Source organism: Ruditapes philippinarum, unplaced genomic scaffold (assembly GCF_026571515.1).
Source record: "Ruditapes philippinarum isolate M1 unplaced genomic scaffold, ASM2657151v2 ctg12747_1_1_1_1, whole genome shotgun sequence".
Lineage (NCBI taxonomy): Eukaryota > Metazoa > Mollusca > Bivalvia > Venerida > Veneridae > Ruditapes > Ruditapes philippinarum.
In genome coordinates, this window is record NW_026851584.1 from 1 (window position 1) to 27,776 (window position 27,776).

At 32.9% G+C, this 27,776-nt stretch overlaps 1 protein-coding gene across 1 annotated transcript; it reads left to right on the forward strand.

The window, feature by feature from the left end:
* The first annotated feature begins 14,982 nt into the window (after window positions 1–14,982).
* Window positions 14,983–20,541, forward strand: LOC132751975 (H(+)/Cl(-) exchange transporter 3-like). The gene is made up of 4 exons (XM_060742239.1): window positions 14,983–15,098; window positions 17,002–17,116; window positions 17,554–17,649; window positions 20,499–20,541. Exons 1-4 carry the CDS (start codon window positions 15,011–15,013, stop codon window positions 20,524–20,526), a joined length of 327 nt encoding a protein of 108 aa, XP_060598222.1. The 5' UTR covers window positions 14,983–15,010; the 3' UTR covers window positions 20,527–20,541.
* Window positions 20,542–27,776: the final 7,235 nt, after the last annotated feature.

Genomic DNA, 27,776 nt, shown 5'->3' on the forward strand with positions numbered 1-27,776 from the left:
AGCAATTAATTCAGAGCTATTTTATGAATTGATTTTGTGTTAGATATTAGTTAGCTCTGATTTTTTAAGTGAAAGATTTTTCCAGTTTGTGCAGTAAAATTTAAAAATTTTGTGACTCGTTGTAATAATTTGTTCACTGCCTATGGTTTTTTTTGCTTTACTAAATCTGGATGGGGACTTTAATTTTTGTAATTGTTCCATTGTTTTAGATTACTGTAAATAAATCACAGTTTTTAAAAAGAAACAATAATAAAACCACTATAAAAAATTTAAACCTAACTTTTTGTTAATATTTTGTCTGTCTTTGAAAAACATTTTGTCATTATTTAACAGTTTGAGGTTTGAAAAAGTTATCTTCTCCTTTAATTCCAGCTGCTTGTTTAAATGTCATTTTCGCGCCAGTAACAGTTGGGGGGGTTTTTTTATATCCTTTCACAATTTGTCCTTTACTAAGTTTTTTGATATCTTTCTATGGTATTTGCCATAATACAAAAAAAAAGTCCATCGTCTGACATTTAAGCACGTGGACGGGTTTTAAAAACTTTAATTTCCCTTTCCCCTCAACCATTTTTAAATTGGTAACTTTTTTTAAAAAAAAATCAGATACAAAAACTATTGTAATTTTGAAATAAAGTTTGGTTTTTTTGAAAATTTTTCATCTTGTATTGCTGTAAGACAGTCCATTGAAAAAAGGTTTGAACTTTAGCTGGGCTTTGTAAAAACCCCCACCATTTTTTTATGACAGTTTATAAGAAATTTTCCCAAAAACCCTTTAGAGTGTTTTTTCTGTTTGAGATAATTTTAGAAACGAAAAAAACTGAATATTTTGATGCATGGCAATTGACGCAATTCATTTTGTGAACGATTTTTACATCAAAAGGGTTTACTATAAAGGGGATTGCTTAGCTAGAACAGATTTCTACTGATACAACTATTTTTATGGCCATGTTGTTATAATCTGTGATGATAAGAAAATAGGAGTTAGGAGAGTCTTCGTTACGCAATTGTTCTATCTTTAATTTTTTGACAGCGATTTTACCCCAAAGTAAACATTGTCTGGGGCTATTAGCAGGAGAAATACCCATTTTCAGTTCCCAGTGGCTTTTCTTTTGCAAGAAATTTATATTGCCTCATTTGGTTCAAAATTATTTTTTTACTTCAAATTCTGGGCTTAGAAAGATCTTCATATTTTTATCATCTGTTTTGTGTTTATTTCCCATGAAAAATATTGGCTTTTTGGGAAAGTGTTGAGGTTTTTAATGACATCAGAGGATGATTAATGATTTAAATACACTCCCACATCTGTTTTAACATTCTTCAGATTCTTGTATTTCCCTCTTGGATCCTTTAGCAGCCTTTTTGACTTGTTTTCCCTTTTCACCAGTTTTTGGTTATTTTTTTTTCGGAATTTCGATATTTGCAATGCCCTGTAAAGACTTTTTGATACCCTTCATTTTTTTCATGTTTGAAGTAATTGTTGACTTCACTGTCTTAAATCTTTAATTTTGAAAATTCTGTGCTTTGATGGGGTCTAATGTGGTAAATAGTTGACTTGCAAGAGTTACTGATGTCAATGTAACACGCATGCAAAGTAGATTTATGATCATAAGTAAAAAAGGGTCATCTATTTTTGTTTTTGGGCTGGTTTTGTGAGATATTTGGTTGTTTTGGAGTTAAGTTGAAAAGTCTGCGGCTTTTTGGTTTTTGTCTAGTAAGGTATGGTGTGTTGAAAATGTGGTCTCTGTGTAATGAAAAAACATGTTCCCCCCAAATGGGTCTGAACTTTGTACAATACCATGGGGGGAATTTAAAGGCCCATTCGATCACATGGGACAGATTTTAAGATCTTTTTCAAAAACCAATAAAATTGGTGAAGAAGAAAATGGCTTGGGGGCTTTTTTACCTGGTAAAAGAATGATTTCCCTAAACAAAAGGGTTAAAAAACCTTTTTACCAATTTTGAAAAAAGAGTTCAACATTTGTCAATTATGAAATGCGAAAATTTAAAAAAAAAACGGTTTTATAATACTAAAAAAACAGCATATAGTTAAAGAAGAAAGGTTCTTTTTTTAAAAATTTTTGGTAAGTATTATACAACTTAGATTTTTCACTATGATTATAAAATAATTGTATAATTAAAAGAAATTTTTTTTATTTTTGATGAAATAGGGAATTTTTTTTCACAAAAAATGATAAAATGCAACACTTTTTTCACGAGCCGGGACGGTGAAAATATATTGTTGGCATTTTATCATGTTGAGTGAAAATATATTTCCTTTTTTTTCACGAAAAAACGAAAATAATATTTTTTATTTAAATTTTCATTATCCAAAGAACATTATTGACGAATTTCCCTTTGCAATGCTAACTGCAACTGCATTTACAGCAAGAGTGATTAGTTGTTTTGACTGTTTTTGCACGCGCTGTTTGGGCGCCTACATTGTTGAACGTCACAAACACTTATAAACGTCTGGTACAGCGGTTTATGACTGAATTAAAGATATAGGTATTCGGATTTATTTTAGTTATGACCATTTTTCTAATCAGTTCTAGACAGTTTTCCAAAACAAAATTCAACAAAAGTCGTTTTTTTTTTTATTCATTTTTTTAAAACAGAATGGGTAAAAAGCCCCTTAAAATAAATATAAGTTTGAACTCCGCCCACTTTCATCTTTATATTTCATTTTATTTTAACAAATAAAATATTTGACTGATATAGCACAATTTAGATTGAATTAAAAAATTTTTTATTAGTGTTTAGCTGTAAATAAGGCTTTATGCTTAATTTTTTGTTCTATTTTGATAAATTTTCCATGAAGTTTTTTTCTTGGTAGAATTTCTTTTTGAAATATTGTTCTAATAAATTTTTTCAATAATTGGGACTAAAATATTGTTTTTTTAAATTATTTCATGTTTTTTTATCTTTTTTTAAAGCTAAAAAGTAGTTTTAAATAAGAAAAAAGTTTTTAAATAGAAAATATTTTTAAAATAACAGTCGATCTCTACAACAGAAAATAAAAGGGCCTACTTAAACTGTTTCCAAATTGTAAATTTTTTAAATTTTCCTTTTGTTGAAAAAGAAAAAAAAGTTTATAAATTTTTCCCCTTTTAAAACTCACAGTTCAAAACATGCATTTCAAGTAATGAGATAAAAATTTTATTTAAAAGTCACATGATATTTTTTATCTGATAAAGTCATAAATTTAAACTTGGGGCCACTTTTTTTTTTGGAACTGTCCATTATAAATTTTTAGAGGGGGTGTAAATGTAAATTTGAAAGTTCTCTGCAGTCTAGATTATAGAGCCCGGTGTAAAATAGTATGTATGGCAGCCATGCTCTATTGGTGATAGGGCTAAAAATTTGGTTTTTAGTTATAGGAAATTTAAGGGTTACAGCAAAACATAAATTTATTTAAAGTAAGGAGATTCAATTTTTTAAATGAAAAAGTAAACTATTATTTTGTAAGCATATTTAACAGTATGCTATATTTTTAAAATTTTTTAATTTAAAAATTCCCGTCGCCCGGGTTTTTCAACAACCCTTTTTTTCAAAAACCGGGGTTATCCAGAATTGGGGTCCCCTTTTTTTCTCTATATAAAAAAATTAATTAAATTGAAATTTTTCCCAATACCCCATAATTTTGAAGTAAAATTTTGGGCCCAATTTTACAATTAGAAAAATTTTAACTTTTTTTTGGCCAGCTATTGGGACAGATCCATGGTACCTTCGACTTGTGAAACATTTTCAACATTCATGTGTGTATTGAGACAATCTTGATAATTACGCTTTGGGTGTCCTTTAATTAACATTAACTTTAATTACCAAAAATGAAAAGCTATGCACCGTGTCCGATGTTGTTACTGTTATTTCTCGAAGATGACAACGATAATTTTCATACATACTCTATGGGTAAATGTGAAACATCAGAATTTTTTTTCCATTAATTGTATTGTTACATGAGAGCCTTTGCCCTAATTGAAAAACCAGAGTTTAACTGTAAATACCGTAGTGACAACACGGCCATTATCAAGGCTTTTTCACGAAACAAACGACATAATGTACAATAAAATAAAAGTATTTATGTCTCCAATGCCAATAAAAAACATTTTTAAGCATCTTTTCTTTAATATCTAATTTTCTCAATTGATTGCAGGAAACAAGTGTGTTGTAAACGGAAGTTTTGCTATGATTGACCAAAAATGAGTAGTTTTTGTCTATTCACAATATTCCAATTTCGATTATCCGTTCCCATCGATTATTGTGTCTCCCAAAATTTTTGGGAGACATATTGTTTATGCCTTTGCCGTCTGTCTGTCCTTGCGTACAAACCCAGAGGTACTTGTGTGACTTGGAGAACAATGGGTAACGGTACAATTCCTTTGATCCTATTCATTCAGTTTTTACTTGGCCTTGTGTGACTAAAAATGGCTGAAAAGATCAAAGGAAAAGTCACATAAGAACCATTTCGTAAGTGCATCCGTCTGTCTGTCCGGTTGTCCATCCGTCTACATTTAGCTTGTCCGCCCTTCACAGGTCAAACAACTGGTGGGATTTCAACCAAACTTTACAGGATCAGTAACATCCCTATTTGGGCACATTCTGCTTTGCTGCACAAAATGGCAGCCAGAGATAAAAATAGAAAAAATCTTGTCCGGCCATCACAGGTCAAACTACTGGTGGGATCTCAACCAAACTTCACAGGACTGATCAGTACCATCCTTAGTTGTGTACAATACTGGTACGTTCCGCTTAGCTGCACAAAATGGCCACCAGAGCTAAAACTAGAAAAATTTGGTCTGGCCGTCACAGGTCAAACTACTGGTGGGATTTCAATCAAATTTTCAGTCCCAGGCACTTCGAATAAAGTGGTTTGGACTGTATTAAAAATTTTATACATGTATGATAACATTTCAGTTACATGTGATAATGACTGTTTATGAAGTGGTACATCTACTGATAATATTTTATCAAACAAGTCATATGATAGATGTCATTTTTAAGGACGCAAACTTTGAAATATGATAACACGTGTTTATCAATATGGTGATATTGGGAACCATGTTACATATTGTTTACATTGTAAATATTATAAAGATGTTTATCTTAGCACCTGTATAAGAAATTGTATCCATTAATACCTTTATAAATCAAGCAAACATTTTTAGGAAGTTTTCTTCCTATCACTTGGAGTTACATAAAGGACAGTTTTTTAATTCCCAATCCCAAAATAGTCAATGTCAAATAAGCACATAACCCAAAGAAAAACAAACAAAAAACCAACAAATCCTGCAAAATAAAAAAAATCATTTTAAAAGGGAGATTTTATTGGGTTTATTTTCACCCTGAATCAAAAATAAATCATTTTAAAAATTTGGTAAAGGGGGGATCCCTTAAAAAGCAAAATGTTTTTTTTAAAATATTCCTAAAATTCTAAAATTTCCCTTTAAAAAAAAATTTTGAAAAAATTAAAAAATTTTTGACAAAGGGTTTTTTATCCACAAAAACAAAAATCACAAAAAAAAATTCATGAAAAATTTTCAGATCCCTTTTTACTGAGTCGTACATGAGGGGGAAAATGAAAAAGTTGGGACATCCCCCATGGCCCCCTTTGCAATTGGCTTTATTGGGGTTTCTCATTTTTTAGCACTTAAAGTGGTTTGAATCAATATCCTTTTAAAGGGCCCGAAAAAAAAAGTAAAACGAGTGAAAGCACAGGGAAAATTTTACAGTGCTACACAAAAAATTGGGGCACCCTGCTAAGCGAACGAAACCCAAAGTTTTAAAAATTTCAAAGTTTTTTTTATGGAAAATATTTTTTTAATTTAAAATTTTTGTAAATTTTTAGGGGAAAAATATTATATTGGAAAAGTTCTTTCAAATTAAATGTTATTTAACTTACCTTTAGTCTGAACCCCTTTTGGCCCTATAGGTACATTTCATTAATTTTTTGAAAAACAGTTTGGGGGTATAAACCAGCTTATAAAACCAAGAGAGGGATTTTGCTTTTTGAAAAGACAAAAAAATTACAAATTTATACAAAAGCTTAAAACTAGTTTTTTCCTGTAATTGCTTGTGGAGATTCCTTGTTGATCCTTTTATTCTTGATTTTTGTTCCCAATTTTTCCGGACATGTTATTTTTAAAATGTTTTTTATTTCCTTTTGGGAAATCCTTTTAAAATTGTGGGCCGAGTTTTATATTGCAAAGTAAGAAATGAAAAGTCCTATGTTTCCATTAGCACCATGTAAATTGGTTACAATTCCATGTAATTTAACTCGAAATGTTGAGAATTGTTGTAAACACATTTAAATCTAACTTTAACAAATTGACGCCATGTTGTTTGCAAAGCAATTGTGGTATTTGTTTTATGGTAACTAAGTGCAGTTTGAACCTTATGTACTGTAGAAGAAAATCGATAATTTAAACCTGCCTAATGTTACATGGCAATGTTTGTATAAGTTTGACTTTAAACCAGTAGTGTAGACCTTGCCGAGCATGCCATATTTTATTGTTAAGGCAGTCTCTGTTAATTCTCTAAGGACTGCAACCAATTTTAAACGGGCGATCAAACCAATTTCTTTTTGGGTGCACGTTTTGGTTTGCAAGCAGACTATTTTTGGGGTGCATTAAAACCTGCAAACCATTTTTCTTGGGGGTATCAGGGCAAATTTTTTGGGGGGCTTTTGGTTGGGTTGCAATTTTTTGTATAAATTTGGCTGGGATTGCCCCATTTGGGGTCATAAATAAAAAATTTTTAAAAGTAAAACTACGTCGGTTAAATTTTTCGTTAACCCTTTATTTAAAAAATTTAAATTTATACCCAAAAGTAAGCCGGGGTATTTAATTTGGGTAAAAATATTTTTTCACTTCAGAGTTTTGATAATGTTTCATTTATATAGAATTTTTTATAAAATATTTTGTAATTTGGTTTCTGCTTTTTTTGTCAAGCTTAACTGGGCGCCATTTTGTTTCTCCCCGGCCCTATTTTTAACTTAAAAATTTTTTTAAATTTGAAAGTTTTTAAAAATTAGGGAAAGGATTATGAATTATTTAAGTTTTAAAGGGAACAATTATTAAAAATTTTAACCCCAAAATTTAAATGATATTTTTTGATGCAAAGCAAAATAGTTATATTAATAATAAAAAAACATTGGGAAAAATTTTTAATAAATTAAAAAAGTGAATTTCCTTTTTTTTGGGGAATGCAAGATTAAATTATCCCAAATTTAGTTTCTCTTGTGTTTAATTGTTTTGAAAAACATTATCCAAACTTTTGAAGAAATTAGGAGTTAGAAAAAATTCATTTTAACTGTTTTTTATAACTGGCGAACTAGTGCTTTATTAAAAAAATTATAAAAAAAAATAAGGGTTTCTTCTTTTTTGATTGTGTTCCCATTTATAAAAAGGTATATTTTTTATAATAAGTTAAAAAAACATCAAACGAAAAAGCAATTTTCACATGCCTGATGTGACATATTTTTTTTTGGTGGCAGCCAGTTTTGGATTTTTTAAAATTAAAAAAAGTAAACCCCAGTCCCCCTAAAAGTTTATATCTTTGGCCTATTTAAAAACGGGGCCCCCATGAGCCAAAACCCGTGGCTTCCCAAAAGTGAGGGGATAATCGCCTTCACCCCGATGGGAAGGCCCCGGGTAAAAAGGGAAAACCCGGGAAATTTGGGAAAAACCCGATGAAAGGTCAAGTTTTATGTAAGGGAATTAAAATAATAGATTTTATTCCATCTGACAACAAAGCAAAGGGGAGCGAAAAAGCATTTTGGGCCCAAATGGTAGAGATGGTTGAGTTTTGGGTTTCTGGGGATTTTTAAAAATTTGGTGAAAAGGGGCTTAAAAAACTAAACAGCCGGAGCAGGTTCAAAAATAGCAGAAACCCACGGGATGAAATTTAATACTTTAGGTTTTTTAGAAACAGAAGTTGTCCCCCCAAAATGCAGGCCCCTTTAGGCCAAGACCCCTTTTGAGGGGAAAAAATGCTTTTGGGGAAAAGGACCCAGCCAAACCAAAAAAATTGATTAGGTCATAGGTCATATTTTAAATTTTTGGGTGAAGTACCAAAGCCATCAGCTTTTGCAGTATATACAGGCAGGTTGCAATCAAAACAGACAAAACAAAAAAAAGGTTTCAGAGATGACCCCCATCATATGTGAACCCGTATTTTAGAACCCCCCTGAAGTTTTACATGGGCAAAGAAATGGGAAAAAAGAAATTTTTCTCAGATAGGGCCAGATTTTTCGTAAACAAGGGCATAAATTTTCAGTGACCCCCCGCCCGTCCAAAACATTTTAGAACCCCCAAAGATGCCAGTCAGTTTTGGAAAAAAACCATTTTTTACTGGGGGTAGAAAACTGGGCAGTTTTGGGTAACCGGGTTCGAGACAAATTTCTAAAAGAATTTTAAATGGGAGAGAAAATATCTTGGGCCCGATTCGGCCCAAAATAGAAGGTAAAGCTGCTGAGGGTTGTTTTTTCACAAATTTAACCCGGGAGCATAGCGAAAAATAAAAACATGCGAAAAGAAAGAGAAAAAACCGATTTCAGGGTCATTAAGGGAAAACCCTTAAAATGTATCCTCCCCGGTTTTGTAAAGGGGATATCAAAAAGATGGCCCAAACAGCAGAGGGGGTATTTCAGCAAAATTGATGTGCTTAAAACAAGACAAAGGGTTTTCCCGGGCCCAAGGACAAGGATGAAAAAATTGGTCAGGGGTTTTTGGATTGGGTTAAGAAAATTTAGACATTCGGGTTCGAGGTTGAAATTTTAACAAGGAACCAGAGACTATTTGACCCAGCGGTATTCCAGGTGGGGGAGTTATATTCCACAAGTTTAAAATTTTGGGGCCCGGGGGCCAAAAGAAAACATTTAGATTTGGGTAGTGAACAAGGGCAGAACAATGAAATTACAAAAAAAGAGAAAATTAAAAAAGGTATATGATGGCCAAACTAAGCCTCTTCCTAAACTGCAAAAAATCAAAGAACCCGGGAAATGACAGAAAAACAAAAAATGATGAGAAAAAGCGATTATTTTTTTGGAAATATTTCCCAGAAAATATTAAAAAGCTTTGGGGAACAATCCCCCACAGACAAAGGGGGGGTGGGAAAAAAAATGCTATAAATTTTTTCCCCAAAAATTTGGGGATTTTGCTCGGGAATTTTCCCGAGAGGGTTGATTGTCAAATAGAAATAGATGGGGTGCCCCGGGGGGCCAAACCCCGAACCCCGCGAAACAACCTTTAAAATAAAGGGACCAGCCCCTTGGGGCCCAAAAAGCGGTCCACAGGATGTAAGAAGGGGTGAGGGAAAAGAGATTTTTGGAGAAAAAAATTTGGGGTTGGAGAAAGGCACCCCTAGGGAGACGGCTACAGAAGTTTTGAAAAAAGAGCGAAAACGAAAGAGAGAGATGATAAGGGCAAGGTGAAGCAGTTTTAGGGGGAAACAGTAAAATGGGATTAATTTAAAGGTTCAGTAGAAGGTTTTTACCCAAAATACAATTTACCCTGGGCCACAGGGGGTTTTCTAGAAGGTTTCAACAGGGGGGTTTTAAAGGAAACAATTGGGAAATACAAAGTTCGTCATGCTTAGTAATGCTAGTGGGTTCCGATCCCAAAAAGTGTGGAAGGGGAATTTTGTTGTGCAACGGGGACGCATGAGAGATCCCTAGAGGCTGTAGTCGCCCAAAATAGACAAGAGGTGTTTTTTAAAGGGTTTTGATGTAAATTGGGGGGGCAGAATTTTGCTTAGTCAAAATAAGATAAATTTGGATTTGGGGTTTTGGAAAAAGCTTGCTTTCAAATTTCGGCGCTTTTGACGTAGGTAAAGGGTTTTTAAATTGGGCCCAACCCTTATGCGAATTCCCGGAAGGCAGAAAACCCGGTTAATTTCGCGTGCTAAAAGCATGAAACGTTTATGGGCTGAAGAGTCAAAAAAAAGGGGAAAAATAAAATTTTGGGAAAAATACGAATTTAGGGCATTAAATTTTTCCGGGGGTGAGCAGGCTTTAATTTTAAGTCCCGGTCAATTTAGGGGTAAATAATCAACATATTTTTTAAAATAAGGTACAAAATAAAAAGCATGGGAAAAGGGAAAGGGAAAGTGAATAGAAATGACCCAAAACCCTTGAGAGGGATAATGGAGAAGAAGCACAGAAAGGGCAGAGAACAGGCCCGAATTAAATAGAAGTCACAAAAATTAAATTAAATTTATTGGGGAAAAAGGACGAAACCCGAAAATTTGAAATTTAAGTAAAATGGAAGGGAAAAAATGATGATAATAACAAATTAAGGGCAGCGAAGAAAATGTTTAAAAAGGGTTTTAGCGAAACCAAAAGATTTCCCCAAAAATGAAACTAAAAAAATAAATAGACAAAAACAGGAAAGAATAAAAAGACGATAAAGATGGAATAATGTAAATTTTAAGAAAAAAACAAAATTAAGAAAAGGGGTTGAACATAGAGAAAAAAGTAAAACCAAAATTGGCAGCAAAAACCCCAAAAGTGGGTTTATTTAATACATTTGGGAATTGTGCCCAACGATCCCGGGTTACCTTTTCAAAAAAAGCGCTCGCCTTTTGGCGGGTCCGACACTGTCTGACAAAGGGAAAAAAATGTGCGGATAAATCGTCGCAGTGTAAACGAAAGGCCCCTCCAATGCTAGTCCAGGATGTAAGGCATTGAGAGGGTAGGTCAAGGAATATTCGGATGACCATTTTTAAGCAGTCTACCACGGAGACGTCTCGGATATCGAGAGAACAAACTTTTTTCTTTTAAACTTTTTTTTAAATGGTTGGAACTAACTATCGGACATAAGTGTATAGTGTGACTTTACTTATCGCGTTAAATTAGTGAAACATTTAAGGATTTCCGAACATTAAGATTTGTGTTTAATAGAGACTGTGCTTAGTAATGTAAAATTTCGCGTTAACAGTGTAAAGCAGTTTGAGGTCTTTATGATTAGTGCTTACAAGTCTTGTTTAAGTTTTAAGTCAATTTATAGATATGGCAACAGGAGTTTAGCCATAAAAACAAGGGGGTATTGTAGAGTTCTACAAGTTAATGTTATTTACACTTACCTTGAGTCTGACACGTTGGCATAAAAGGTACATTCCATTTTTTTTTTTGGGCAAAATTTTTGGGGGTATAACCCCGCTATAAAACACAAAAAATTTAGGCTAATTTTGCTTTAAAAATGGGCAAAACCTTAAAACTCATTTAAAAATAGCTTAAAAAACTAGTTTTGCCCGTACATGGGTTTTGGGGATCCTTTTTGAAATTTCCCCCTTTTATTTCAGGTTGATTGTGGTTTTCCCAATTTTCCCGGGCTGTTATTTTAAAAAATGTTTGTTTTTTTTTTTTTTTCCCTTTCTAAAAATTTCCTTTAAAACATTGTGCCCAAGGGGGGGTTTTTTTTGCCCAATATTGGGAAAAGAAACAGGGCTATGGTTTTTCCTTTTGCACCCGTAACTGGTTTTAAAATCCCTGTTTTTAAATCGAAATTTTTACAAATTGTTTTTAAACACATTTAACTAACCCTTTTAAAAATTGGAAACCCCTTTTTTTTTGCAAAAAACCTTGTGGATTTGTTTATTGGGTAAATTTAAACAGTTGAACTTATGTTTTTTGTAGAAAAATTTGATAAATTTAAACCCCGGGCCCATTGTAAAGGGGGAAAAGGTTGTAAAAAGTTTTTTTAACTTTTTAAAAACCGTAGTGTAGACCTTGGGCCGGGGGGATGGCCATATTTTATTGTTAAAACAGGGGCTCTTTTTTTAATTTCTCTAAGGCTGCAACCAATTTTTAAGGGGGGTTTTAAATTTTCTTTTTTTTGCAAAATTTGGGGGTTGGGAAGGGAGACTTTTTTTTTTTTTTTGGGGGGTCATTTAACCCTGGCCCCAACCCCCATTTTCTGGGGGTGTCATAAAAAATTTTTTTGGGGCAAAATTTTTTGGGTTCGGGGTTTCAGATTTAGTATAAATAGGCTGGGGTTGCCGCTTTTTGGGGGGTCAAAAAGTTCAGAATTTTAAAGTAAAAACTAAAGCTGGTTAAATTTTGTTTTAGCCTTTTATAAAATTTTAAATTTTTACTAAAATAAGCGGGCTATTTATCTTTGAAAAACTTTTTAAATTCCCCTTTTGAAAAACTGTTTTTTTATAAAAGAAATTTATACATGTTTTGTAATTTTCTTTCTAAACTTTGGGCACGGCCCTTTATTTGGGGCCGGGCCAAATTTTGTTTTTCGGCCGGGCCCCCCTAAACTTAATTTTGAAAAGTTTTTAAATTGAAAGTTTTAAAAATTAGGGAAAGGTTTTGAAATTAATTTTTAAATTTTTTAAGGGGAACAATTATTTAAAAAATTGTTTAAAAACAAAATTTTAAGTGATTTTTTTCTGAAAAGCAAAGCAATTTTTATATTAATTAATAAATACAAATTTGGAATTTTATAATAATTTTTAAAAGTGAAAAAATTTTTTTTTGGGTTGAAAAGGAAAAAATTACTTTCAATTTTAGTTTTTTTTGTGTGAATTTTATGAAATTTCAAATTTTTAAAACTTTTAAAAGGAAAAATTTTGGGGGGGGTTAGAAAAACTTTCATGTTTAACCGGTTTATTTTATAAACCTTTGGCCCAAAATCAGTGCTTTTTTAAAAAATTATAAACTTAACCCACGGAAAAATTTTTCTTTGGGGAAGTTTTTACTAATTTTTAATAGGTTAGTTTTTTTATAACTAAGGGATAAAAAAAACATCAGCGAAGACAGCAAAGTCACTTTCCCCAGATCGTGACAATATTTTCATAATTTTAAAAGTTTTTCCTGATTTTCTTTCATGTTTATTAATTTTTCACCTAACTTTGTTTTATTTGTAGGGCTTTGTCTATTTAAGGGGACCATCAGGAAATTTTTCATACCAAATTTTGGAAGGGTTTGGGGCAAACCCTTTGGGAAAATTTTATTGGTTTTTGGGAAAGGAAAAAAAAGTCATGAAAGTTGTCAATTTATTAATATCCTTCCGCAAAACAGAGAGGGGATTAAAGGAATTGCCTCAGTTTGTTAGTCCGTACTTTGATCCCTAACACTTTTGTACCTGCTTATAACTTTTAAACCACTGAAAATATTTTGAATTAACTTACCACAAGTGATCATGAGCAGAGCACAATAATTTGGTTGCTACCCCCAAGATCAATGTCACACGTAAAGGTCAAGTATTAAACTATCTACTCCATAACATTTAAACCTGTGTAATGTTTCAATGATAACTTGGTAAAAATGATCACAATTTTAACACCATGTGTAGAGCACAACAATCACGTCACTACTCTTAAGGTCAAGGTTACACTCAAAGGTACAATGTTAAAAACATCTATTTTGCATGTCCCCTCTATAGCTTACTGACAATTCAAGATTGTAAAATTTGATCCCCTCCTGGAAAGCAAGATGGAATTATAGGAATGACCGCTATTGGTCTGTCCATTCAAATCACTTTTGTGTATGCTCCACAACTTTTGAAAAGCTGATTTTTTTTAATAACTTGGCACAAGTGATCACCATTATGACATGATGTGCAGAGCGCAATAATTGGGTTGCTTCTACAAAGGTAAAGTTTCAGTGTTAAAAATTACATTTTGTGTCCGCTCCATAACATTTATAATGCTGCATAAATGGTCAACATGATGACACCATGTGCAGAGCACAACAGTCAAACGTAAAAACATCTTTTTTTTAATATGAGAAATATGAAGACTTTGTGATAAATAGTTTCTGAGATAATAAGCGGAAACCATTCTGACATTCTCACCCCTGTGACCTTGACCTTTGACCTAGTTACCCCTAAATCAATAGGGTCATGTACTAGTTATGACCAATCAGTATGTGGAATATGAAGATTTTGTGCTAAATAGTTTTTAAGATAATCAGCGGCATATGTGTCATTCGACATTTCTTGTTTAACTCCTGAAATTTTTAATTTTTTTGGAATAAAAGGTTCACAATCATCACCTACAGAGGGCGACAACAATGTAGCTACCCCATAGTTCAAGGTTATAACATAACCAGCAGTCTTGCAATTCTCACCTAAAAGATTTGTTAAGCATAAAAAATATAACAAATAATACAGATTCAAAATCAAAGTATTATTAGTTAAAACAGGAGATATCACTAAAACCCTCTGTAAAGTAATTTGCCTAAGGCATGATACAAGAAACTTTGTAATATATGAAGTCTAATATTACCCATGGTAACCAAGACCTTGACCTAAATTCACCACTGCTGCATTGTTAATTAACATTCACACGGGGGAGGAAGTTACACGAGGGATGGAGTTCTTATGTTAACTTGTCAAGGAGTTCTTTTGATAACTGTCACGGAGTTCGTCGGAAAACTATTGTATATACTGCCAAAACACTCGTCAAAAATGGTAATTTTCATCTTTAAAAAGTAAGTTTTAGGTGCTTAATTAAACTTTATTGATTAAGCTTGTCTTAAATGTTGTATAATGAGTCAAAAACTAATTCATAGTCCATTTTTCATCGCCTCTTGCTTAAAATCTGGTAGTTTTGAGTAAAATTGCTAAATTATTTGCCAAGTCGCAAGTATTGACCTGTTTTTGACGAGTGTTTTTGCAGTATATACAATAGTTTTCCGACGAACTCCTTGACAGTTATCACAAGAACTCCTTGACCTCCATCCCTCGTGTAACACTTCCTCCCCCGTGATTCATTTACTCTGAAAATGACATTGTTTTGTACAACATATGCTTGCAACTTCATATCTCATTTATTTGCTTTTGAATCCTGAAATGTGTTTGTGATCCAATCAATATTGTTGGCCACTGGCCTATGACTCTAGAATTTAACTGAAACATTCCCCACATTGTTAACTTCTGATTTAATTTGATTGACTTTAATTGACTTGTGTTCAGTAGTTCAGTATGTTAACCTATAAAAGTTTTTGTTATATACACATCTATTTTATTACAGAGCTAACAGAGATAGTCCATTGTTCAAAAATATGTGTCAGTCGGATTGTGCAATAACTCCAGGACTATATGCCATGGTTGGTGCAGCAGCAGCTTTAGGTGGTGTCACAAGAATGACAGGTGAGTTTTTACTCGACTTGGTATTCAAATTAACAGGCAAACCTTGCTTAGTATCACTGATAAGTTGGTACTTTGCATGTGTTTAGCAGTAATAGACATCAATCTTAATTATGGTTCCCGAATGGTGAGCATATAGCCGCTGCTTTGTCTATCCATCTGTAACAGTACAGTTCCTTTGATCCTATTCATTCCGTTTTTACTTGTGTGTCTTTTTAAGCCTTGTGTGACAATATAAAAGGAAAAGTCACATAAGTGCTATTTTGTATGTACATCCACCCGTCCGCTATTCTTGTCCGGGACATAACTTTGAAACAACAAGGGGTATCAACATGAAACTTTGTAGATAGATAGATCTCATTGAGTACATGTGCACAAAAACTGTAACTCTGCTTTGCCTAATTTTTGAATTATTACCCTTTGTTTATTTTTACACTTTGAACTTTGTCCTGGTCATAACTCTAAAAGTATAAGAGATATCAACATGAAACTTTGTAGGTAGATAGATCTCATTGTGTAGATCTGCAGTGCTCAAAAACCGTAACTCTGTCTTGCCTTATTTTTGAATTATTGCCCTTTGTTTATTTTTACACTTTGAACTTTGTCCTGGTCATAACTCTAAAACTATATGAGATATCAACATGAAACATTTTTTACACTTTGAACTTTGTCCGGGACATAACTCTAAAACCATAAGAGGTATCAACATGAAACTTTGTAGGAAGATAGATCTCATTGAGTAGATGTGCAGTGCACAATAACCGTAACTCTGCCCTGCCTAATTTTTTAATAATTGCCCTTTGTTTAATTTTACACTTTGAACATTGTCCGGGACATAACTCTAAAACCATAAGAGGTATAAACATGAAACTTTGTAGGTAGATAGATCTCATTGAGTAGATTTGCACTGCACAAGAACCGTAACTCTGCCTTACCTAATGTTTGAATTTTTGCCCTTTGTTTATTTTTACACTTGGAACTTTGTCCTGGTCATAACTCTAAAACTATATATGAAATATCAACATGAAACATTTTTACACTTTGAACTTAGTCTGGTACATTACTCTAAATCTATAAGAGATGATAACATGAAACTTTGTAGGTAGATAGATCTTATTGTGTTGAAGTGCATTGTTAAAGAACCATAATTCTGCCTTGCTTTATTTTGGAGTTTTTGCTCTTTGTTAATTTTTATACTTGAACTTTGTCCAGGACATTACTCTAAAGCTATAAGAGATATCAGCATGAAATTTTGTAGGTAGATTGATCTCATTGTGTTAAAGTGCAATGCTAAACAACCATAACTCTGTCTTGCCTTCTATTGGAGTTATTGCCCTTTGTTCATTTTTATACTTGAACTTTGTTAGGGACATAACTCTAAAACTATAAGAGATATCAAAATGGAACTTTGTAGGTAGATAGATCTCATTGGATAGAAGTGCAGTGCTAAAGACCCTAAACACAGCCTTGCCCTTTGTTCGTTTTTACACTTTGAACTTTACCCGGGACATAACTCTGAAACTATAAGAGATATCAACACAAAACTTAATAGGTAGATAAATCTCATTGAATAAAAAGTGCAGTGCAAAGAACCATAACTCTGTTTTTTCTGATTTTGGAGTGTATGCCCTTTGTTCATTTTTTCATAGTTTTCTGTGTCCAAAACTAACGCAGGGAGCATCACCCGGTTCAACCTGTGCTTGTTTTTTGATAATGAAATCTTGTAAAGTTTGATAGGGGCTGTACAAGATTCAAAGCAGGCCAAAGTCGTAACAACCATTCAGCAGGATAAGGAAAGGAATGCTCTGTATTTGTTTATTTATTATTATTTATTTGTATAATGGAGAAAAGTTATATCTCATTATCTTAGTTATTATATGATTATTATGTTTGTAAATTATTTCAGTCTCATTGGTGGTGATAATGTTTGAGCTGACGGGAGGACTTCAGTATATTGTACCCCTAATGCTCGCCACCATGGCAAGCAAGTGGGTTGGGGATGCTTTAGGTAAACAAGGAATGTATCCTTTTACTTGAGAATATTTGTCAACTTACATTGATGTCGATTTTGTAGTTCTTATTGTTCTGTTCTGACAGTATGCTACAGGGATAGTGTTGTTAAAGTAGCGCCCTAAACGCCCTAGTGTGAGACAGGTCAATGGTCAGGTATTGGGCTTGGTCATGTGGAAGACCCTTGCAGCTTTATGTTATTTTGTATGCAGCAAGACATTGTATTAAAATAGCAATATAAAGCTTGGCAATATGCCAAATGCTACAACTGGAAACTATCACTTGTACAACTGAAAGACCTCTAATGGAGACATTGTGATTTAGATCATACTTTGCTCTGAAAGTTATATTTCTTTATACTCAGCATAAAATGCAATTTTACTGTAAATATTTTTTCTATATTATTTTTTATGTAATTTGCAAATTTGTCCTTGACCGCACAATATAGCTATGACGCACATATTCGATTAAATGGTTATCCATATCTGGACAATAAAGAGGAGTTTACTCATACCACAATAGCAGCAGACGTCATGCGTCCAAGGTAATTTTATATTTCTAAAACCTAACATGATTAAATCCTGTATATTATATCTTGTGTTTGATTATGGAATACCTGTTACATAATAATACATTGGTTATCAGTTTTGTGAAAATTTCAGTGTATTTTACCACCTTATACATGTATGTTTTAAAACTGCATGCCTCAAAAATAGAATTTATTTTCAGAAAAAATCTTGAAAACAAGCATTTGGTTGTTTTTGTTCCGAGGGTACATACCTGTACTCTTAAAGTTTAAGTGATTGTAGAATATAATATCATCTTCTTCAAATTTTTCTTTTGGCAGATTTTTATCATTTATTTTACTTATTTGTGTATGGTAATCTATAAAGTCTTCGGAACTTTATGATAATTTATTTAAATAAAATCGGTGGCTAATTGGTTAAGGATGTTGACTTCAAACTATTTGCCCCTCACCGCTCAAATACTGCCTTTGGGTCTGGTGATTCTTTCAAGTGAGGAAGCTATCCAGCTTGTATACAGAACATCAGTGATTCTACTCAGGTGCCTGCTCATGCCAGAAATAAAGCACAGAAGGCCAACTAAGGTCTTCTTCCAACTGTTAAATTAGAAACCTAACAAAAATAGTTATTATAAAGTATAATGATACTTTTAATTCAAGATACAGGTCGATTTGGAGTTTTATGTTGTATTTTTTTCTGTAACTATTTTTATATGCACCATACTTTTAAGATCTTATAACTGACAAATTGTGGTCCTTAAGTTACTACCAGAAATAAGTTTATGGCAAAAATACCGTTTCAAATTTATATTTATTATAAAATATTTATTTACTGGTATGTATTATGGATTCTGTCATTTAAGTATATAATTACAAATATAGATTACTAAAGAACAGAAGGTAAAGTTGTGTGCTAGATTGAAGTGAAAAATTTTGCTAACTTGAATCATTTGTAATTCATTAAAACCATATTTACTAATAAAAATGACACCAATACTAATTAAGTGACCTCTTACAAAGAGTATAAAACTGTTGTTGTTTTTAGCTCGCCTGAGCTAGCTCAGGGTGTGCTTTAAGGACCATTGAATGTCCGTCGAATGTCGTCCGTCTTCCATCGTCTGCTGCCTGTCCACATTTGTTAGTTAACACTCTAGTGGTCACATTTAGGAGCTAAAAATAGATAAATCTTTTTAACACTCAAGAGGCTACTGTTTTTATCCAAATATCCTGGAAATTTATGTGCAAGTTTTTCTTGATGATTTCTAGGTCAAGATCAAATGTTGGTCACCTGGGGTCAAAAACTAGGTCACAAGGCCCAAATATGGAAAAATCTTGTTTACACTCTTGTGATCACAATTTTTAATTAATTGTCTTTAAACTTGGCCAGGATGCTTGTCTAAGTAATTTATAGGTCAGGTGAGCGATCTTGTTTTAACAACCAGTCTAAAATTTTCACATTCCATTGGTTGATTGGAAATTAAAAATATGACGTTGGCCAGAACATTTACTGTATTATTTTGAGATCTTTATTGTACTGTTTTGATTTTTTAAGTTTTTTTTAGCTCGACTATTCGCAGAATAATCGAGCTAATGCAGTCACCCATTTGTCGGCGTCGGCGTCCCTGTGGTTAAGTTTTTGTATGTAAGCTGGTATCTCCATAACTACTGAAGGGAATGGATTGAAACTTCACACACTTGTTCTCTGTGATTATCTAAGATGATTGGCACAAGTCCCATAACTCTGATTTGCTTTTTTTCATAATTATGCCCCTTTTTCGACTTAGAAATTCTTGGTTAAGTTTTTGCGTGTAAGCTAGTATCTCCATAACTACTGAAGGGAATGGATTGAAACTTCACACACTTGTTCTCTGTGATTATCTAAGATGATTGGCACAAGTCCCATAACTCTGATTTGCTTTTTTACATAATTATGCCCCTTTTTCGACTTAGAAATTCTTGGTTAAGTTTTTGCGTGTAAGCTAGTATCTCCATAACTACTGAAGGGAATGGATTGAAACTTCACACACTTGTTCTCTGTGATTATCTTAGATTATTGGCACAATTCCCATAACTCTTATTTGCTTTTTTACATAGTTATGCCCCTTTTTCGACTTAGAAATTCTTGGTTAAGTTTTTGCGTGTAAGCTGGTATCTCCATAACTACTGAAGGGAATGGATTGAAACTTCACACACTTAATCTCTGTGATTATCTAAGATGATTGGCACAAGTCCCATAACTCTGATTTACTTTTTCGCATAATTATGCCCCTTTTTCGATTCATAAATTCTTGGTTAAGTTTTAGTGTGTAAGCTTGTATCTCCATAGCTACTGAAGGGAATATATTGAAACTTGAAGGGTTTGTACCTTTTCGGACAATTTTATGTATTCATATAGGTAACCATTATTATACTCAATGAAACACCCTTGTGACAAATTTTCGAATAGTCGAGCGTTACTGTCCTCCGACAGTTCTTGTTTATTAAGGAATTATGCACATTGTACATGTATGTTGTTTCCTATCCATATTTAATTTGCAAAAAGCAACTTTAAAAGTTATGAGAATTTGATAGCTATATTTTAAATTAGTTTGATAACTTGATAAACTTTCTTTACCTTTTTCCACCTTAATTTCTAACATGGACTTTTTCAACATCCATTTTTGATCATTAATTTTAGGGTCATCAAAAGTAAACTGTTAATAGATAATTATGTTTGATGGAACTTTTTTATTTGTACCATTAATATAATTTTTTGTAGCAAATTTTAAAAATTAAATATGTTTAAAATTAAAGTAGGAAATCAAAAATAATAGTTGTTAAAAAAAACCAAAGATCTGTTATGTATATATTGCACTGTTTTCATTGTAAAGATGTTGGCGCTATGGTCTCGAAGTGTAAGTTAGTTGTGAATGTCACCTTGTTGTGTTTATAGCAACTTTGCTGTGTTTAATACTTTGGGTTTTTGTTGAACATTGTCATGATCACTTTTAGACATACTTTTTGTCATTGACTGATATATATTGAAAAGTTTGGCCGCATGTTATTAATGAAACAAGAAGTTATGCTTGAAGAAATAGTGCATAAATGACATAATAGCATGCTTTTTACTTGCACATATGTTATTTCAAATGTTAAAATATATTGTACATGTAAATGTACATTATCTATCTAAACAAGTCGTAAAAGCTGGGCCTGACTATCAATGAAATAACCATAAAAATGACCATTGAATTATTATAGCCATAATAGAAGTGGAATTTGAATACATAGCCATACAGAATGACTTAATTACTGCACCTGGCAAAACATACAGAATGACTTAATCACTAGAATGTCTGAATTATCAGACTGGCAAAAATACAATGTAGCCATACAGAATGGCTTACTCATTAGACCTGGCAAAGATAGCCATACAGAATGACTTAATCACTGGACCTGGCAAAGATAACCATACAGAATAGCTACACCGAATGACCTTATCACAATTCCTGGCAGAAATAGCCATACAGAATGACTTAATCACTGGACTTGGCAAAGATAACCATACAGAATGACTTAATCACTGGACCTGGCAAAGATAACCATACAGAATGACTTAATCACTGGACCTGGCAAAGATAACCATACAGAATGACTTAATCACTGGACCTGGCAAGATAGCCATACAGAATGACTTAATCACTGAGACCTGGCAAAGATAAAACCATACAGAATAAGCTACACCGAATGACCTTATCACAATTTCCTGGCAGAAATAGCCATACAGAATGACTTAATCACTGGACTTGGCAAAGATAACCATACAGAATGACTTAATCACTGGACCTGGCAAAGATAACCATACAGAATGACTTAATCACTGGACCTGGCAAAGATAACCATACAGAATGACTTAATCACTGGACCTGGCAAAGATAGCCATACAGAATGACTTAATCACTGGACCTGGCAAAGATAACCATACAGAAGGACTTAATCAACTGGACCTGGCAAAGATAACCATACAGAATGACTTAATCACTGGACTTGGCAAAGATAACCATACAGAATGACTTAATCACTGGGCCTGGCAAAGATAACCATACAGAATGACTTAATCACTGGACCTGGCAAAGATAACCATACAGAACGACTTAATCACTGGACTTGGCAAAGATAACTATACAAGAATGACTTTATCACTGGACCTGGCAAAGAATAACCATACAGAATGACTTAATCACTGGACCTGGCAAAGATAGCCATACAGAATGACTTAATCACTGGACCTGGCAAAGATAACCATACAGAATGACTTAATCACTGGACCTGGCAAAGATAACCATACAGAATGACTTAATCACTGGACCTGGCAAAGATAACCATACAGAATGACTTAATCACTGGACCTGGCAAAGATAACCATACAGAATGACTTTATCACTGGACCTGACAAAGATAGCCATACAGAATGACTTAAGCATGCTTTTCTGTGGTTTACCTAACAAGAAATCATGATTTTGTTCAACATAACAGTGTTTAACCCTTACCTTACCTGATTAAAAAATAGATTTGCCTTACATTGAATTAGAAACTGTCCATTGTTCATTGAATGGGAATCAATATAAAAATGCTTATATTATAAAATCCAAGCATACATTATGAGTCTCAGGTCAGACTGCCTGGATAGTCAGACTTAGTACATTCTTCCATTGTTTGAAGTGATTGTATAGGCAAGTCTTTTTGATAAACACAGGGATTATTTAAAAGGGTTCAATGCTGACTGAATCTATCTGCATGTAATGCAGCATTGTTTTTTGATATTAATGATTATGATGCCTAGAAAATTGATTTGTTTTCATAGACTGCAAATGTTTTATTTACCTGCTTCAGATTTTGTATTAACAGTTATATAGTTCAATTATGGTTATGATTTATGGGGAAATATGCTCCCAAAGGTGTACCATTGCCCTAATTGTATGCATCATCAAAAATAATAATGTAGAATTATTATGCTTGCACCTTTTCCAGTTGAGATATTAGGGATAATATTCTCTCATTCTTATATGATGGGATCAAGTCATGTAGTACATGTTATCATGAAAAAATACATTTGTAATTTGTATCTTTTAACTTAAGTCTTAAGTTGTAGCTACTTACATCGTTGACATCATAGATGAACTGCTTGTATTTTACTCCTGTTCATTTTATTCTCACCATTTTATGCTTACATTTATTTTATTGCATTTTGTTAAGTTATTGCAAACATGTTATTATAATTTTGACACAATTGTTACAGCATTTGTTTCGTTGTTTGTTATTTAATTCTATAATAAGATTCTGACATTTATAGAGTTAAGCTTTCTGTAGTGTAAGGCTATGCCTGTATATATATAGTGATATGCATACATTGGTCATCTAGTTTCAGACCCAGTAGCTAGGAAAAAAGGACGTACATGCATTTAGAAAAGAAACCTTGACCTTTGAACTTTCTCAATGAAGAATAAACATGTTACATAATGTTGATTGAAGTGCTTTGTTAATATGATAGAAACATGTTGACCCTGTGATTTTATTGAAATCCCAATTATTGCTGACAAAATTGTTTTCATTAAGGCCGAAAACATGTCTTTTAGTCACATGATTTCTTCAAAAGGTATGGGTTATGGTTGCTAGACAAAAACCTTTTAGTATGGTTAGTGCTTAAAATATGCTATATTTTATGCAAAGCTCTGATTTTATTTTATTTTTGATGAATGGTTGGGTTAGAGCAGGTACAAACTTAATGTTGGTTGAAAATGAGGAACAGACATTGTATCTATATCTGGCCTATTATGTGTAAGGAATTGCTTTGTACTTGTAAAGTTGTTTGCTATGTTTTAGAATTATTGTTGATAGCTGATCAGGGTGGCCACTTACTAGATTATTTGGGTGTGTGCTGGTGGTGGGAGGGGGACGGGTAATAGTTCTTAACAAGTTGATAATTTTTGTTTATATTCACAGACAAATTATTTTTTAGCTCACCTGTCACAAAGTGACAGGGTGAGCTTTTGTGATCGCTTTTCTTCCGGCGTCCGTCCGGCGTCAGTAAACTTTTACTTTAAATGACATCTCCTCATAAACCACAAGGCCAATTTCATCAAAACTTCACAGGAATGGTCCTTTGGTGGTCACCTTTAAAGATTGTTCAAAGAATTTAATTCCATGCAGAACTCTGGTTGCCATGGCAACCGAAAGAAAAAACTTTAAAAATCTTCTTTTAAAAAAAACCCTAAGAGCTAGAGCTTAGATATTTGGCATGAAACATCATTTAGTCAGTGTCTACCAAGTTTGTTCAAATAAAAGACCTGGGGTCAAAATTGGCCCCGCCCCAGGGGGTCATTGATATTCCCTATATGCATATAGTAAAAACTTAAAAAATCTTCTTTTAAAGATCCCAAAGAGCTAGAGCTAAATATTTAGCATGAAACATGTTCTAATGAGTGTCTACCAAGTTTTGTTCAAATAAAAGCCCTGGGGTCAAAATTGGCCCCGCCCAGGGGGTCATTAATTTTTCCTATATGCCTATAGTAAAATCTTAAAAAATCTTCTTTTAAAGAAACTCAAAGAGCTAGAGCTAAGATATTTAGCATCAAACATGTTCTAATAGGTGTCTACCAAGTTTGTTCAAATAAAAGCCCTGGGGTCAAAATTGGCCCCGCCCCGGGGGTCATTGATTTTCCTTATATGTGTATAGCAAAAACTTTAAAAATCTTCTTTGAAAAAACCCAAAAGCTAGAGTTTAGATATTAAGCATGAAACATCTGCTGTGAGTGTCTACAAAGTTTTTGTTCAAATAAAAGGACCTGGGGTCAAAATTGGCCCGCCCTGGGGGTCATTGATTTTAACTACTATTGTTTATAGTAAAAAATTAAAAAAAATTTTTCTTTTAAAAAAGCCCAAATGAGCTATAAGAAGCTTAGATGTTTAGCATGAAACATCCTCTTATGGTTGGGTGGGGGGGGGCTATATACAAGGTGAGCGACCTCAGGGTCATTCATGGCCCTCTTGTCTTGTTACCCGATGGGGTTATAATTTAATTTTCTTTTTCTTGCAATCTTACATTTTTTCATACATCTAATTTTGTAATTTTTCAGGACGAAATTGACCCACCACGTGTTGTTATAACACAGGGTAAACATGGCTCTAGAAGAAATAGGTAAGTTACCTTTTTTAAAATTTCCTTCTGCAGCTAGGATGACTTGACTTTACTTTTAATTAAATAATAGACAGGCTAGCCTGTTCACCTGTCTGTACGTTGCTGTCAGCGTAGAACTATCTATTATCCAAAATAGTGATTTTTATTTATGATTATTTAATGTAGCTAACTGGTCAGAATCTAGCCAGGAAAAAACTTGACTAGTATCTGTGCTAGAAAAGATTGTTTTGACTTTGGAATGATGAACAATCTTCTTAGATAATTTATAATAAGTGGAAAAAAATGTTTTGAAAGGCTTGAAAACTTAAACTATTCTAAAGAACATTTCTTGTAAATTTACCATATTCATCATTAAATCAACTTTTTTAGATTTAATTAAGAAAATAAATGACCAAAATTCTAGTTGTGCCTATTGAAATAAAGTTTTCTTCTGTTTTCAGGAAACATTGTTGGAAGGAGACAGAACAATAATGGTTTCCCCTGTGGTGGTCTCTCCTTGATTCCAATATCTAGGGTTGGCTTTGTTACCAGAAGAGATCTACAATTAGCTATTAGGTAATAATAAAAACATTTTATTGTTTTGTTAATTTCAATTGATTTTTAATTCAAGACCAACTCGTTTAAATCACTGAGTAAGCGTTTTCTTTGATTTTAAATATGTTCCTACTATACTAACTATTACTATATCATGATTCTCTTAAACCTTATCATAATGATTACTACAGACTTGTGCTGATATGGGCCCTTTAGGTAATGAACTATTAAGGTTTTTTGGTATTATCTTACAAACTTTTGGATATTTAATATTTTATTTTGGTATGATATTTTTTTAAACTTTGGTTATTAATATTTTATTTTTTTGGTAGATATTTTAAACTTTGGTATGATATATTGAACTATAAAGGATATTGTACCCTTGATACTTCAATCTTAAAACGCTTCTATATACCACAAGATATAATACTAATAACATTACCTATATATACTTGTTTACTTGAACATATCTGCTTATATACGGTGTGGTGTGTCAGAAAATGACGTAAGAATGTGGAGGGGTGTGGTCATTTGAATTCAATAGTTTATTTCTCTAATCAGATCCCTAGTAATCAACAGTGGACCTGCTCCTTTTAAAACTCCGAAAACTATTGATCTCTGGTAAGTTTAAATGACCCTAAATTTATTCTACGGACTTAAAGAAAAAATTACTTTTATTCACATTCGGCCATTATTAAGCATCACCAGAGGCCATCACAGGCTTCAGGGTGAGCTGGATATTCGTATTCCCAAAGGGGGGATGCTTCTCGGCGTCCGTCGTCATGCGTCAACAATCGTCTTTCTTCCTCTGAACTATACGGTCAGATTTACTTTTTAAATTTGCGTCATGTAGGCATCCTTGTGGACAGTCACACGTTTGAATTTTGCTCATGTCATTTTCCATATTGGGCCCCCTTTAAGGGGTTCAGCAGAGCTAAAAAGAGAAAAAACCTTTAAAACAGTCTTTCTTCTAACAGAACTGATTGATGGATGATCACCAAACTTTGTCTGTAAAAATTCTTGGGGAGTTTTTTTATCAAATTTGCTCCCTATTAAAATTTGGGTTGGCCTATTTTTTAGGGGTCTCTAGGGGTAAAAATAGAAAAAAAAAAAACCCTTTAAAAAAATTTCGTATTTCGAACTGATGGATGGAGATACCAAAATTTGCTGCAGGGATTCTTTGGGAGTCCCTTTTTCAAGTTTAAATCAAAATGAATTTTTTGGCCCCCTTTTGGGGGCCTAAAAATAGGAAAAAACCCTTTTAAAATTTTTTATTTCTACAGAAAATAATTTGGAAAGGAAGGGTCACCAAACTTTTTCTTTTAATAACCTTACCGGTAGGGCTTTTAAAACAAGTTTTCTTTAAAAAATTTAAATTTTTTTTGGCCCTTTTAGGGGTCCCCTAAAGGGTAAAAATTAGAAAATCTTTAAAAATCCTTTCCTGCAGAAATAAATTTTATGAGAATTTCCCCCTCTTTCCCCTTTTGTAGGATTTTTTTGGGTAATGTTTTAAAATTAAAAGGCTCATTTTTAATTTGGGGGTGGCCCTTTTAAGGGGGGCCACTTTAAAACTAAAAAAAGAGAAAAACCATTAAATTTTTTTTATTTTCCCAAAAGAATAAATTTTTATGATTAAACCAAAAAATTTGTTCCCGTGCTTTTGGAGTTTTTTAAAGTTTTTCCCCAAATTTATTTTTATTTGGGCCCCCTTTAAGGGTTTTGGGGTAAAAATAGAAAAAATTTAAACTCTTCTTTTTAAACCGAACTAATTTGGAAAAGGAATGATCACCCCAAAAATTTTTCCAGGCATTTCTTGGGAGTGGTTTTTTAAACGTTTTGCTTTTTATTAATTTTATTTTCCCCTTTTTAACCCCTAAAAGCTAAAAATAGAAAAAACCCTAAAATGTCTATTTTTAGAGAACTAATTGATGGTAATACCCCAAAAATTTGTCTGTAGGCCCTTCCCTTTGGGCTTCTTTCCCTCAAGTTTACTAATTAATTTTTTTTGATTGGCCCTTTGGTGGTGCAAAATAAAAAAAAGAAAAAACCTTTTTAAAATGTCTTTTTCTACCCGCCCATTTGAAAGGGATGATTCCCTCAAAATTTTTTCTTGTTTGCATTTCTTTGAATCTTTTTATCAAGTTTTTCTCACAAATTTAAATTTTATTTACCCCGCAAAAGCTAAAAAAAGAAAATTTCCTTAAAAGTCTTTTTTCTCGCCCTTGTGGTGATCCCCCCAAATTGTTTGTAGGGATTCTTGGGTAAGTCTTTTTATCCCAAATTTGCTTAATATTTAATTTGTTAGCCCCTTTTAGGGGCCATTTAACTAAAAAAAGAAAACCCCTTTTAAAAATCATTTTCTACTGAAAAATTGATGATGATTAACCCAAACTTTTTAGAATTCTTAGGTAGCTTTTTTTAAAAAATTTTTCTTTTA

What these genes read in the sequence shown, in the direction of transcription:
- LOC132751975 (XM_060742239.1), top strand. Translation starts at nt 15,011, where the DNA reads ATGTGTCAGTCGGATTGTGCAATAACTCCAGGACTATATGCCATGGTT. An exon ending in TGGTGTCACAAGAATGACAG is followed by an intron (nt 15,099 to 17,001) that starts GTGAGTTTTTAC and finishes AAATTATTTCAG; the next exon opens with TCTCATTGGTGGTGATAATG. An exon ending in GCTTTAGGTAAACAAGGAAT is followed by an intron (nt 17,117 to 17,553) that starts GTATCCTTTTAC and finishes CGCACAATATAG; the next exon opens with CTATGACGCACATATTCGAT.